Source organism: Erinaceus europaeus, chromosome 3 (assembly GCF_950295315.1).
Source record: "Erinaceus europaeus chromosome 3, mEriEur2.1, whole genome shotgun sequence".
NCBI lineage: Eukaryota > Metazoa > Chordata > Mammalia > Eulipotyphla > Erinaceidae > Erinaceus > Erinaceus europaeus.
In genome coordinates, this window is record NC_080164.1 from 152,896,834 (window position 1) to 152,910,867 (window position 14,034).

The window sequence follows — 14,034 nt, forward strand, 5'->3', positions numbered from 1 at the left end:
CACTGTTCCTCAAATGTTAGAATTAAACCGAAGGATTAGAAGAAGAAAAAAAAAAAAAGAAAGAAAGCAAATTAATTTGCATTAAAGTTGATTTCTACAAAGTAGTAGGAAGTCATTAAAATTAATGAGATCTAACACTCTTTTCCTTTATTATTTTTGGTGAAGTCAGTACTTTGGAGTGTCCTTCCCAGTCCGACTCTTTTTATCCTATACATTTTGAGGGAGAGAGAGAGACTCCAAAGCACCGTCCCACCATCCATAGTGCACCATTCTAGGGGCCAAACAGGGGGCCTCATACATGGAAAAATATATGTTCTAATTGCTGAATTATATCTCCGCCCCTAAGATTTTTCTGGAATTGAAAAACCAGCAGCTTTTATTCAAGGTTGGAGAGAGCCTTTCCACTGAAAGAACCAGCCCCAGACAACATTTTATTTCACATAAATTTATCAGATAGCTTTTTGGTAATTCATCCCCACTGCTACTTGGACTGGAATTTGATCAGCAGCTAAGGAAGTGCTGACGGGGGGACTGGCCCTCAATCAACATTTGGAGCTTTTTGGAAAACAATTAGATGTTTTTCTGGTCCTCATCAGTGTAATCTTGGGCAGAAGGAATTAGACATAGGGCACTCTTCAGGGCAGACACAAATGAAACTTGGAAGAAACACAACCCCGTGGATTTCCTGTTTGAGTGATCTACTTTATATTACAGAAACAAAGACAGCATCATGCAAAAGAAACACAAATAATAAAACACTAAACCCAATCCTACCTGGAGCAAGCGTTCCTGCTCTTGCTGCCATTTTTCCTGTCGCCTGCGTTCCTCCTCTGGGTCCCACGCCCAGAATTTAAACTGCTTAGAAGATAAAACTGTCATCAGAATTGAGTCATATCCTCAGGACTGGGCCAGTGCAGGGAACATAATATGCCTGCAGCCTGGAGTCAGACACCCATGTGAACACCTAGAAGCCCTATAGAGTTCAAGGTCCTCTTTCTTGGAGGGAACCATTTGAAAAGTAAATCTCAGTGCCTCTTTGATTTACATTCAAGATGCTGGTGTCATTGTGTGAAACATTTTGAAGACAACGAAAACACAGATCACTGGTATAGGGTCGCTTTTGTTTCACTTTGCTTAGAAGCCATTTCTAAAGTGTGTATTCTCAAGAAAGATTATAAGACACTTACTTTGCATATTAATCCTGGGTCCAAGCAGATGGAACTGATTCTTTCAGCAAAACCATACTTTATAAGAAGTGGTGTTTGCTGCACTATAGATGTAATCTCTTACACTGTAATAGCTTCACACCAGCTCCCCCTAAAGTGAGTTATTTAATCACTAAGGCCCAGTGTCATATGAGATCAAGTCAGGGCAGTTGCCCCTACGTTGGGGCCACACAAAAACCACTCTATTTCTTTTCTTTCTTCCCTCTTTCTTTCCTCTTTCCCTTCCATCTTTTTATTTTTTTTTTGTCATCTCTGGGTCTTCACTGCTCTGAGCTGATTTTCTTTTTCTTTTCCTCTTCTCTTCTCTTCTTTTCTTTCCCTCCTCTTTTTTTTTTGTAGAGACAGAGAGGTAAGGAGGCAAAGAAAGTGAAAGAACACTGAAGCATCCTTCATGTGGTGGGGGCCGAGCTTGAGGTGACTTTTTCAGATAGACAGGTAGGTAGGTAGGTAGGTAGACAGTCAGACAGACAGACAGACAGACAGACAGACAGACCGACCACCGACCACAGAGCTCAGGCTTCCCCCAGTGTGATGGGTGAGGCACTAACCTGATGTGATCATGGCAAAGCAGGTGCACCATCCAGGAGAGTGATCTTATGGGTCCACCCCACTTTGCTTTATTTTTATTTTTATTACCACCAGGCCTATCACTGGGGATTGATGCCTCCATGACAAATCTACCATTCCTGGTGGCCATTTTTTCCTTTCTCTCTTTTTATTTGATAGGATAGAGAGAAACTGGGAGAGAAGAGGAAGCTATAGAGAGAGACACTGAAGCCCTGCTTCACTGCCTGTGAAGCTTCCCTCCTATAGATGGGGACTGGGTGCTCAAACCTGGGTCCTTGTACATTGTAATGTGTATGCTCCACCCAGTGTGCCACTGCCTCCCCCTAACATTTCACTTTTTGTCTGTGAGAGAAGTTGGGAATAAAATAAGTGAACAGGGATAATAGAAGAGACTTCCAGAAGTATGGCTATGGAGCAGAAATAATAGGAAAAAATCCATGACCCAAACTGGGCACCATGGCAAATGAGATTGAAAAGATGTGGGGGGGGGGGGCTGGAGGGATGGGGGTGGGCTAGAAACAATTTGCTCCTGGAAAACCAGAAAAAGAGGGTCCGCTGGGCTTGCTTCTGGTCTCCATCCCCTGTACCCCAGAGTAGCTGTCCAGACAAACTAGTTGCTATTGTTGCTAATTCTTTTCTCTCGTCCTCTGTTCTGACAGAGCAATTTTAGGAGATGCTTAGAACTGCCTGGAATTCTTGAGGGAAAAAGTAAGGTGACAGTGGAGGAGCTAGAGAGGAGGGATAGAGTCTGGGATGGGGTGGGGTAGGTTATGAAGGAGGTTGTATTTACTTACACTGGCAGCCTGTGGAGCTGGGCAGGATGAGCCTTGTTCAAGGTTTCAGTGAGACCAGTTACTGCCCAAAGTATGAGGACAGCCACTCCCTGCCCTGCCCCCAGAAGACCCAGCTACCACTCACATGCCAATGGCTGGGGACCAGCTCCAGGCGAAGAATGTAGATGAAGCCTTGGGTGGTGCTTGTTTCATATGTCAATTCGTTAGACATATGAAATGTGGGCCTCAATTGGTATTCTCATTGTGATTTCTGCAAATGAAAGGGATGCCCACAAAGAGCAAAGAAAGGTGGGCAGAGGTGGTTTTCCTCTATGCACCCTGTTCTGGAATGTGGTTGTTGATATTGAGGGTAATGCGATTTCTCCATTCTGCCACAGGCACTTACGAATCCCCAAGTGCATTTTCCCAAAGCTAAGAACAGGGACAGGCCAGAAGGAGAAAGACTGATACTGAATGGTCTCATTTATAGGTGGAATTTAAGAATATCGGACAGTAGGGGAGGAGAAACTTGGACTGGGTATGGTGTATTGCACCAAATGCAAAGGAATTTGGGGGAAAGAGGAAAAGGGATAAGATGAAAAAACAATGGAGTCCTGGTGTGTCTCTCAGACACCAATCAAGAGGGGATGTGAGGCTCTACATATGTTACCAACTATACTGTAAAGCATTAACCCCCAATAAAATAAAAGAGTTGGGATTGACTATGGTGGGCCTGTTGGATTATCCTTTGGGAAGAATTCATTTACATATCTATCAAGTGTTGTGTTAGAGGGTTCTAGGTAGTTATTTCATTTGAGGCTCACAACACTCTCAACAGAAGGCTAAGTTAACTTCTCATTGTACTATCAAAGTACAATCCTTGTGTAGTTAAGGAAGATGAAATGCAGGAAAGTTGTATAACAAGGCCAGGGTCATATGGTTCATAAATCTGGAGTTAAGATTTTATGTAGTTATGAGCTACATAGATGGGCTTCAGGAAAATATTACTGGTGATTGTGCCATCCAAGTAGTCTCCCAATGGCCTGGAAGGCTAGCACAGTGACCAGAGCACTGGATTTGAAAGCATAAGGGTCCAAGTTGGATTTCTGGCCTTACATGTGCCAGTGCTGCTCTTGATCTCTGTCTCATGTTCATAAGTAAATAAATCTTTTTTTAAAAGGAGCCACCAAATCTGATGGGAATTTCAGAGCAAGAGCAACAGTGACAGGCCCAATATTGGAACGACTTAGTGCAGAGAAGAGTCATATCTGGAGAGACTATTCACATATTGTTTGCTGGCAAGAAATTTTCAAAGTGTTGTTTCTTTTTAAAGGTTTGCTTGTTTATTTATTTGGATAGAGAGAAATTGAGGGGGGAGAGGTAGAAAGAAAAAGAGACCCCTGCAGTACTGCTTCATCACTTGTCAAACTTCCACCATGCAGGTAGGGATTAGGGGGTTGAACCCCAGGTTCCTGCACACGGTGACATGTGTGCTCTACTGGGTGTGCTACCCAGCCCTAAAACTGTGTATTTTAACTGGCTAATACCTAAACATTTTGTTGGAATAAAAAGTTGATAATGAATACAGGTCCAAAAAGGATGACAGAAGACCTAGTGGGGGTTGTACTATTATGTGGAAAACTAAGAAATGTTATGCATGTACAAACTATTTTATTTACTGTTGAATGTAAACCATTAATCGTCCAATAAAGAAATTTTTTAAAAAATTGATAATGAAATGTATGGTCAGGGGCCGGGCAATAGCACACTGGGTTAAGTGCAAATAATATGAAGCACAAGGACTTGTGCAAGGATTGTGGTTTGAGCCCTTGGCTGCCCACCTGCAAGGGGGTCACTTCATAAGCCATGAAACAGGTCTGCAAGTGTCTATCTCTTTATTTCTCTCTGTGGTATGCTATATATATAAAATGTATAGTCAACATTACTGAAGATAATGGTGTGAGAACAGGGGTGCACCAAAAAGATCTTGGGTTTCCTAGACAAAACCCAGGCTGCATAGTACTCCACCTCCGACAATATGTTGTATTGTCCTCCAACAATATGTTGTATTGTCCTCGTTTAAAAAACGGTTGTGAATGCCTACAGAGGTTGCATACTTTAATATTAATTCCTATTGCCCTATTGACCTTCATTGCCTCTTTTAGACTTTCCTTTCCTTTCCTACTATGTTGTTTCCAGGTACAAGAACTATTCTGCACAATGACAATCTCTCTCTACTCATCTTTCATCTGGCAGCATTGTTCTTGGTTTTTAATTATTCTTTTATTTATTTTTTCTTTTCTACTTTATTTGAAGGACAAAGAGAAATTGAGCATGTAGGGGAGATAGAAGGGAAAGAGAAAGACAGATACCTGCAGACTTATTTTACCTCATGTGAAGCACCCCCGCCCCTGCAGGTGGGAACTTCGGGCCTAAACCTGGGTCCCTGTGCTTAGTGATCTGTGCGCTTAACCTGGTGCACCACTGCCCAGCTCTCTTTAATTATTCTTTTACAATCAATATTTTGGATCCCATTCTTGATGAGTACTTTTCAAACAAATCATCTACTTTATAAAATAAAATCACACTGAATGCAAGACCTCGTTCCTTGACATGAGTTACTTACAGGTGTGGTTGCAGGTGACTTTTCACTGCTTGGAGAGTCCACTGTTTGGAAAGAAAGGTAAAAAAAGACCACAGTGTGAGTAGTTTCTCACAATCTTTATCTTTAATCCTCTCAGGTGGCTGTAGTTCCTATGTCAACTTCAAATCAATTGTTTGTAAGCCCAAAGCACTAATTAAAAAAAGAAAGCAAACCCCTGAAGCAGTATGCACCCATCACCAAAAGAAGTTGACTAGTGCAATGTGATTGATCACATCAATTAGCTCTAGATACTAGACTAGAAGAAGCAAAAAACTATTCCTATTAGTGCTGGCTTTTAGTGCACCTTGCATTCTGGCTTGATTGACCAGCTCCCTCACTGTCTGACATGGAGAAGTATCATACAGAGAGAGGCCAGGTACCATCAGGAAATAAAGAGAATGACACAGTTAACAAGAGAACCACTAACAGTTCCTGGTAAATGTCCAAAATCTCTGTTTTAAAATAAGAAAACAACAAAGAAAGAGGACAAGATGATCATTTCTTTGGATTTTTAAAATTATAGCAAATGCTGTGAGTCCCTCCACCCCATTTTAGTATGACTGGTACTGTTACCAAAGAACTAGCTCTTTGCTAACTGTGTGTCAGAAACAAGCATTTTTTCCCCTGAAATCACAAATGAAGAAAAATACCAGACATCATTGGTTGCCCACAACATGGATATTTGCATAAAAGAAATACAACTACCCAGTATGCATTTTACCTGACTGGGAGAAAAACTGGGAACGTCGCCAAGAGTTCTGAACTCTAAGCGGAACACTGGCAGTGCCAGGCGACTCTGGATCAGATGGCAGAACAGAACAAACAGAAAACCATGAACACAGGGGTAAGAACTGAGCAGAACCATGCTCCCAAATCCCAAAGGACGGTTGGCTACAGTTTATATTAGAATCAAGAGCACAAGGATTTAAAGTTCTGGATGTCTCAATAAAACATACACAGTCTGAAGGACATGGACAAAAGCCAGGAAGACAGTGTAGGTGGCTGTTTATTTTGTTTGTGAAGCTTTATCAGCTCATAGTTAATGGTACTGTTTAAATGTTCAATCTTAAAATAACATGGTGATATATTCTATGCAAGAGTAAAACATTTGGTTTGGAGTGCTTTTGGAGAACACTAATGTCAACAGAGGTAAATTCAACAATTATGTATTTATTTATTTATTTATTTATTTATTATTTGTTTAGTCTCCAGGGTTATTACTAGGGCTCGGTACCTGCACTACAATTCCACTGCTCCTGGAGGCTATCTTTTCCCCTTTTGTTGTCCTTGTTGTTTATTGTTGTTATTATAATTGTTGTCAACGTTGTTGGATAGGACAGAGAGAAATCGAGAGAGGAGGGAAAGACAGAGAGGGGAAGAGAGAGATAGACACCTTAGACCTGCTTCACCACTTGTGAAGCGACCCCCTTGCAGGGGAGCCGGGGGCTTGAACCAGGATCCTTATGTTGGTCCTTGTGCTTTGTGCAATGTGTGCTTAACCTGCTGTGCTACCGTCCAGCCCCCACTTCAACTATTATTTTATATGCTATGTAATAGTTCTGCATAGAAGCCTGTGAAAGAAGGTACATGTGTGCAACAAAATCATATGCCCATCTGTAACAGGGTGGCATCAAACAACGGACATTCATGGCAAGTGTACATATCCTTACAAAATGTGCTGGGCCAGCATGCCACCCTTCACAATGTAAAGATATCAGTTTTCAAAATATGCACATAATACCCTGAAACACCAATCTGATAGATTGTTCTACTATTGGGAGACAGTTAAGAAAAGAAACTATCACTTTTAAATGTCTTTTATGGATGTTTGTAGAGTATTAAATGACTATGGTGTGAGTGTGTGTGTGTGTGTGTGTGTTTAAAGAAAGCTGTGGGGAGTCGGGCAGTAGTGCAGCGGGGTAAGTGCAGGAGGCACAAAGCACAAGGACTGGCATAAGGATCCTGGTTCCAGCCCCTGGACTCCCCACCTGCAGGGGAGTCGCTTCACAATTGGTGAAGCAGGTCTGCAAGTGTCTATCTTTCTCTCCTCTCTGTCTTCTCCTCCTCTCTCTATTTCTTTCTGTCCCATCCAACAATGACAACATCAATAATAACAATAATAACTACAACAATAAAACAAGGGCAACAAAAGGGAATAAATAAATTAATATTTAAAAAATAACATTTAAAAAAAGAAAGCTATGGGATTGCATTAAGGCCCACCAGCAGATATTCAGTGGTTTGTACAGTCAGTTGATAAACCGATGACTTTGTTTATTTATTAATAATTTATTTATTTATTATTGGATAGAGACAGAGAGAAATTGAGAAGGGAGGGGAGACAGAGAGGGAGAGTGACACAGAGATGCCTACAGCCCTGCTTTACCACTTGTGAAGCTCTTCCCCTGCAGGTGGGGGCCAGGGGCTTGAACCTGGGTCCTTATGCACTATAATGTGTGCACTAAGGCAAGTGTGCCACTGCCTGACCCCTCAAACCAATGACTATAAAAATGAAGAGGATCCATATTTCTGGGGGAGAGTGATACCACTTTCAGAGGCTCCAGGATTCCAGATTCTAATCCTATAGTTTCTTTGGATTTGGTACGTGACCTCAGACTAGTCACTTCAGTACTCATTGACTATTAACTTTTAAGTTTATAATAATCAGAGGCCTTTTGTATCTTGAAAGGGACTTTATATAGAACAAACAAGTTTTCACTGTTATTACCTACTAATGATGTCTTGCTACACAATTTAAAACATGTATTTCATGTCAGTGATTTTCAGAGTGTGGTCTCTGCTTGCATCAGTGTCATCTGAGGAAATTTATTAGAAATGAGAATACTCTGAGCCCAGTTGAGATGCCCTTAATCAGACACCTCCCTGGAGTGGGATCTAGAGCCCATGTTGCAGACTGTACCATTTATCATGTTTGACTACATGATAAATACTCTTGTTTTGAGGAAAGGTTATGTATAAGAATAATTCATTTCTGTCTGGTATCTTGCTATGTATTTTCTACTGTAGTTACTAGGTATCTTGCTATGTATTTTCTACTGTAGTTACTAGGTTAAATTATTAGTGATTCAATGTACACTGGAACCATCTCTCTGGAGCCTTGTCTCATTAGGGAAAGATAGAAACAGGCTAGGAGTATGGATCAACATGCCAAAACCCATGTTCAGTGGAAAAGCAATTACAGAAGCCAGACTTTCCACCTTCTGCATACCATAATGATCCTGGGTCCATATTCCCAGAGAGATAAGGAATAAGAAAGCTTCCAGTGGAGGGGATAGGATACAGAACTCTGATGGTGGAAAATGTATGGAATTTTACCCCTTTCATCTTATGGTTTTGTTGATATTTTCTAATTTATAAATAAATATATATATATATATTATTGATGATTTTGGGGGGGGCAGGAGTTGAATAAGAATTTGAAGCCAGTTATGCTATCTCTAAAGCCTGCAAATATAATGAGTTTTCCCAGGCCAGACATTGAGTACAGAACAGGTGTAAACCAAATAAAATTCCATCTTAAAGAACTATATTTGAAGATCTCTGGAGTTGCTGAACCTTGGATAGTGCACTACTTTGTCATGTGTGTAACCCAGGCTCAAGCCTGGCCACCATCACAGGATGGAAATTTTAGTGCTATGGTATCTCTGTCGCCCTCCCCCCATACCTAAAAAAACAAAAATTCTCTGATGCTATCAAATTTTATTTTTAATTATTCAACCTGGGTAAAACACAAACCTACTTAATTCAACAGCATGTTTTTCAAATATAAATGCTTTACAACAGGTAATGGAATGTGTAAATGTGTAAGACAACAAATAATCAAGACGATTGAAAATATCTGTCCCCTCTATGTTACTTATCTGCACAATTTTAAGGTGCTCAAAATAGGGCAGAATTAAAATTTGTCTAAAAATGGCCAACTGCTGACCTGGTTATGAGGATTTATCTTTGTCAGTTCCCTTCAGGATAGTAATCTAACAGATTTAAAGCAGATGACTTGAAGACAACATTGAATGTGTCTGACATTAAGAAGTGGGGGAATCACTGGAATAGATACCAATTAATTCCCTCCTAGGACCTTCCACTGTGGAAATGGAACCAAAATTATCTCCCACAAGTCAGCAAAGGCTATTGGAAACCTCCTTAGAATCTGATAATAGTGGCCTCAAATAGCTGCCCATTCTTGCCCATTCCCAGTCACTATAATTCAGTACCATCCTCTTTGCCTGGACTGATAAATCAAATCTGCAGAAACAATGAAGAAGTATATTTTTAAAAGAGGTGGGGGGATGAAATTTTATGGTTCTTGCTTCCTGAAACCTAGCTGTTTTCAATTCCAGAAAAATAATTTAATGAGAGCCAGTGATCTTTTTATTTTGAAGAACAGCTCCTATGGGTCATGAAATTTCGAGACTCCATCTTCTACTATTCATAGCTCTAAGGATCATTTCTTCTGGTGTTGATTCCTGGGTTTTCCACTAGGATGAAAAGATGCAAGGTGGACTCTTTTTTTTTAATATTTATTGATTTATTCCCTTTAGTTGCCCTTGTTTTATTGTTGTAGTTATTCTTGTTGTTGGATAGGACAGAGAGAAATGGAGAGAGATGGGGAAGACAGAGAGCAAGAGAGAAAGATAGACACCTGCAGACCTGCTGCACTACCTGTGAAGAGACTCCCCTGCAGGTGGGGAGCCCGGCTCGAACCGGGATAATTATGCCGGTCCTTGTGCTTTGCGCCACGTGCACTTACCCGCTGCGCTACCGCCCTGACTCCCACAAGGTGGACTTTTAAAAAAATAAGTGGATGAGGGCTAGCAAAATAGTGCACTCGGATAAGGTTTGAGCTCAAGCCCCCAATCCACTGACGGAAGTTTTGGTGCTATGTTGTTCTCTTTTACTCTCCCCCCCCCTCTTTCTCTCTGTCTTTTTGATCCTCTATCTCTATCTAGAAAATGAATAAATGAAGGAATGAATGATTGAATGAACAAATGAACAAAAACCAAGTAAATAGGTGAATTGACACATATATATGAACTAAAAGGTACATGGAAAGTTTTCAATTGCCAGTGTCATTTAAAGATCTGAAGAGGTCCTAAATTTCCATATTTTTTGAGATTACAATATATCAAACATTACAAAGTATAAAATGTATAAAGCACTAAGATATACCTTTATTATATATATATATATATATATATATATATATATTATGAAGTATATGTACTTGCTGTAAAGAATTACTGGAAAAGCTGAAGTTTTAAGCTAGGAATAACATGTTTAATTTATGATAGTGGATGATTTCTTAGTAATCATCATGCACACTCAGGAAATATTAAGAAAAAAATTTGCCTTTCCTCTAAAATCATTGTCTGATTTGATTTTTATATCCAGATTTTATTTGATCTGATATTCAGTAGGATATCAAATTCTTGGGCAGGTTCCATTTTGTCCAGTGCCTGACTGACAAACAATGGTCTTGGCAATTGGGGTTTCACATTTGGCCAAGTAGAGAATGCAGCCCCAGACTTCCGAAGTTACAGATTCATTTGTCACAAACACCGTGGCGAAGAAATGTCAACATAGAGGAAACAGTCTTTCTTGAAAATAATGTTTTGCTGCAGATAAGGCCATCTCTTCATGTAAAACTAAAACGATACATTTCTTTCTCTTACCTTGAGAATTAAGATTTGGCAAGGGTAATTGGTTGCTTTCCGACATTTTGTCCAGAAATGGAAATGTCAGGGTTGCTTCTGGCTCTGGAGATTTTGGCTTTACCACCTGAATTGTAGGCAAAGAACAAAAAAGATGACAAATACTGTCTGTTAAATGCACAGATGAAACTAATTTAAGGATCCATGGCTATTATATAAATCAATCAGCCCTAGTCTTTGACTTTTATATGGAAAATGTTACCCCTTTATTCAAGTCCCTTCATGCTTTTTTACGTTAATATAGAACAAGGGTGGGGAAGTCCTGGTCCTCAGGCTGTCGGTCTGGCTCTGCCAAGATAGGATTCAAAATTTAGTAAGCCTAGGATTTTCATAGCCACTTTAAGCACTAATTTTAACTTGATCATTTTGTATGGCTCATGAATAATGCTCTAAATGTCCAAATGCCCCTTAGCAGAAAAAAGATTCCCCACTCCTGACATCTCTATATTTTCAGAAAATTCAATATAGAGCATAAAAAAATAGGTAGGAGTGGTTCCAAATCCAGGAGATAGCATTCCATCTTCAGAATTATGCTTCTTTCTCTCCCTCCAGTACCCTCTCTCTAGTTCTCCTATTGATCCATCAGATCCTCTTTCTGATATTACATAATACTGCACTTGTAGTGTCAGGAACTGTGAGGTTCCACGTTAAGATTTAAAAAGTCTTATTATATAAATGCTAAATACCAAAGTAATATTAATCTTCTAATAGCACTTATTCTTTTTAAAAATTATCTTATTGTCAATCTTTATATTTTTTATTATATTTTTATTTATTTCCTTTTGTTGCCCTTGTTGTTTTATTGTTGTAGTTATTGTTGTTATTGTTGTTGGATAGGACAGAGAGAAATGGAGAGAGGAGGGGAAGACAGAGAGGGGGAGAGAAAGATAGACACCTGCAGACCTGCTTCACCGCCTGTGAAGCGACGCCCCTGCAGGCGGGGAGCCGGGGGCTCGAACCGGGATCCTTCTTCTTCTTCTATGTCAGTCCTTGCGCTTTGCGCCACGTGTGCTTAACCCACTGTGCTACCGCCCAACTACCACAGCACTTATTCTTAAAAGCACCATCCAACCCCCTAAGTTATGCAAAGCACATTGGAGACAATATACTTTGTTGATTAAAAAAAAAAAAAGAAAGAAAGAAAAGAAAGATTGAAAGAAAACACTACTAGAAATAGCCATTACCAAACAGTATTATAGCGATGATGGCCATAAGGGATTTTCGAGGCATGTTATACTATGTGTCCTGATGGAAGAGAGTTCCCAAATTATAGACTTTAAAGACTCTTGTACTATGTAAAGTTATATTTTTCTTGTACCAATTTAATTTTGTTTCTCCCCAATCTGAATAGCCTTTGGCAGACACAATTGATTGTGGTCTCTAATCCAGAGATTACTAAACTAATGTTTAAACTACAATTCTATAGACTCTGAATAAAGATCAGAATGAAGTGTATGGATGTTATCAGTCAGTTCATGTGCTCTGAGCTGTTCACAGCACTTTCTGATTCACTCTGGTTGGTGGCTGTGTTCTCAATAGAGGAATCTGAGAGCCAACAGATAAACTGCATTTGGCCATCAGGGTAACCTAATATGTAAAATTCCTTCTTGGTAGGGCTATTTTTCTGTATGAATTCAACCCTAATGTAACCCTACATTATAAAGGTTTGTGACTACATGAACGTCATTGTTCAACATGCAACAAAAGCTAAGGCCTAGAGTCTGTCACAAGAGCAAAAACTTATTTTTGAGGGTGTAGCAAAGTCACAGTTATTGGTTTCTTGGTCAGGAGTTATGTTTTGCTCACTAATGAATATGCGGTGCCTGGCAGCATGCTTGCCACATAGTAAGTGCACAGTCAGAATTGACTGAGTAAATGAAGAACCAGAACTACAAGTGATGAACTTTTTACTTTCAAGTAAAGTTCACAGTTAGGGCTTCCCCTCCCCCCCATAAAGTTCCTTTTTATTTTTTGAATCAGGAAAACGTAGATGAAATTTTTAATAGGCGATGGCTGCAATTGTTTTTAATTGTTGCCATTCATTGGCTCCCTTTAAATCTATGATCCAGCTCTGGAAATAGTTTTTTTTTTTTTCTTTTCTTTTATGGCGGGTTTAATGGATACATAAGATAAAAGGTTAATAACCAAAATACATAAAGAGTTCACCAAACAGCAACAAAAAACCAAATGAGCCCATTCAAAAGGGGGGAGAGGATATGGGCAGAACAGTCACCAAATCAGAGGTCCAAAGAGCCAACAGACATATGAAAAAAAGTCACTGGTTACCAGAGAAATGCATGTAAAGACAACAATCAGATAACGCTTCACTCCTGTGGAAATAACTTTTAATAGAGTATATAGTAAGGCAAAACAAAATATTCTTAAAGTTAAAAAGTTGAATTTGCTTAGTTAAGTTCAAAAAGTTAAATTTTAAAGTTGGAATATCTTTACATATAGTTTTCAATTTGTGCTGGTTAGCTGTTCCCTAATTTGGTGGCTCAGAATCACTTGAGAAGCTTTTTAAAAATAAAGATATTTGGTCTTGGACTCAGAGATTCTGGTTTACTTTGTCACGTTTTTGTTGTTTTTATTATTATTATTATTATTATGAAGGGTAGGCTGATCTGAAAGTGAAAAATGTGTCCTTTAACATTTTACTCAAAGACACACATAAAGGAGATGAGGGTCCCAGTAAGCTAGAGTACTTAGCTTTGATTTGCATTGGGTTAGACTATTTAGGTCTGTGTAATTGTGCCCTGTTACATTCGGACAATGATAAAATCACCACCTACTGATGCATTTCCACATTTATTGAAAATCATACTTATTGCTGAGTAACAATAATAACTACATATATATCTCCCAATATATTGTTATTGCTATTGTTATGAGCAGAGGAGTAGGCTTCAGTGACTTTCCCTCCTCTCTTGTTTCTACTTTTAATTTTTATACTATTAACTAAATTTAAATATACTTTAAATATGTAGATACACTGTCTGATAGATTTGTTACAAATTTAAGTGCATATCAATATAAACAATAAGATACAAAGAGAGAGAGACTAAATATATCTCAAAATTAGATGTTGAAAT

General features: G+C 39.2%; 1 protein-coding gene across 28 annotated transcripts in view; it reads right to left on the reverse strand.

Moving 5' to 3' along the window:
* LIMCH1 (LIM and calponin homology domains 1) overlaps positions 1–14,034 on the reverse strand; it is a 390,588-nt gene that overhangs the window by 23,342 nt on the left and 353,212 nt on the right. For 12 of the 28 annotated variants that reach the window (XM_060188131.1, XM_060188125.1, XM_060188126.1 and 9 more), the window contains 3 exons: positions 10,904–11,009; positions 5,193–5,233; positions 775–858 (listed from right to left, as the gene is read on the reverse strand). In XM_060188131.1, coding sequence (XP_060044114.1) covers positions 775–858; positions 5,193–5,233; positions 10,904–11,009 — 231 coding nt within the window. The remainder of the gene's footprint in view (positions 1–774; positions 859–5,192; positions 5,234–10,903; positions 11,010–14,034) is intronic. The other 16 variants (XM_060188139.1, XM_060188138.1, XM_060188127.1 and 13 more) reach the window with 2 other exon arrangements.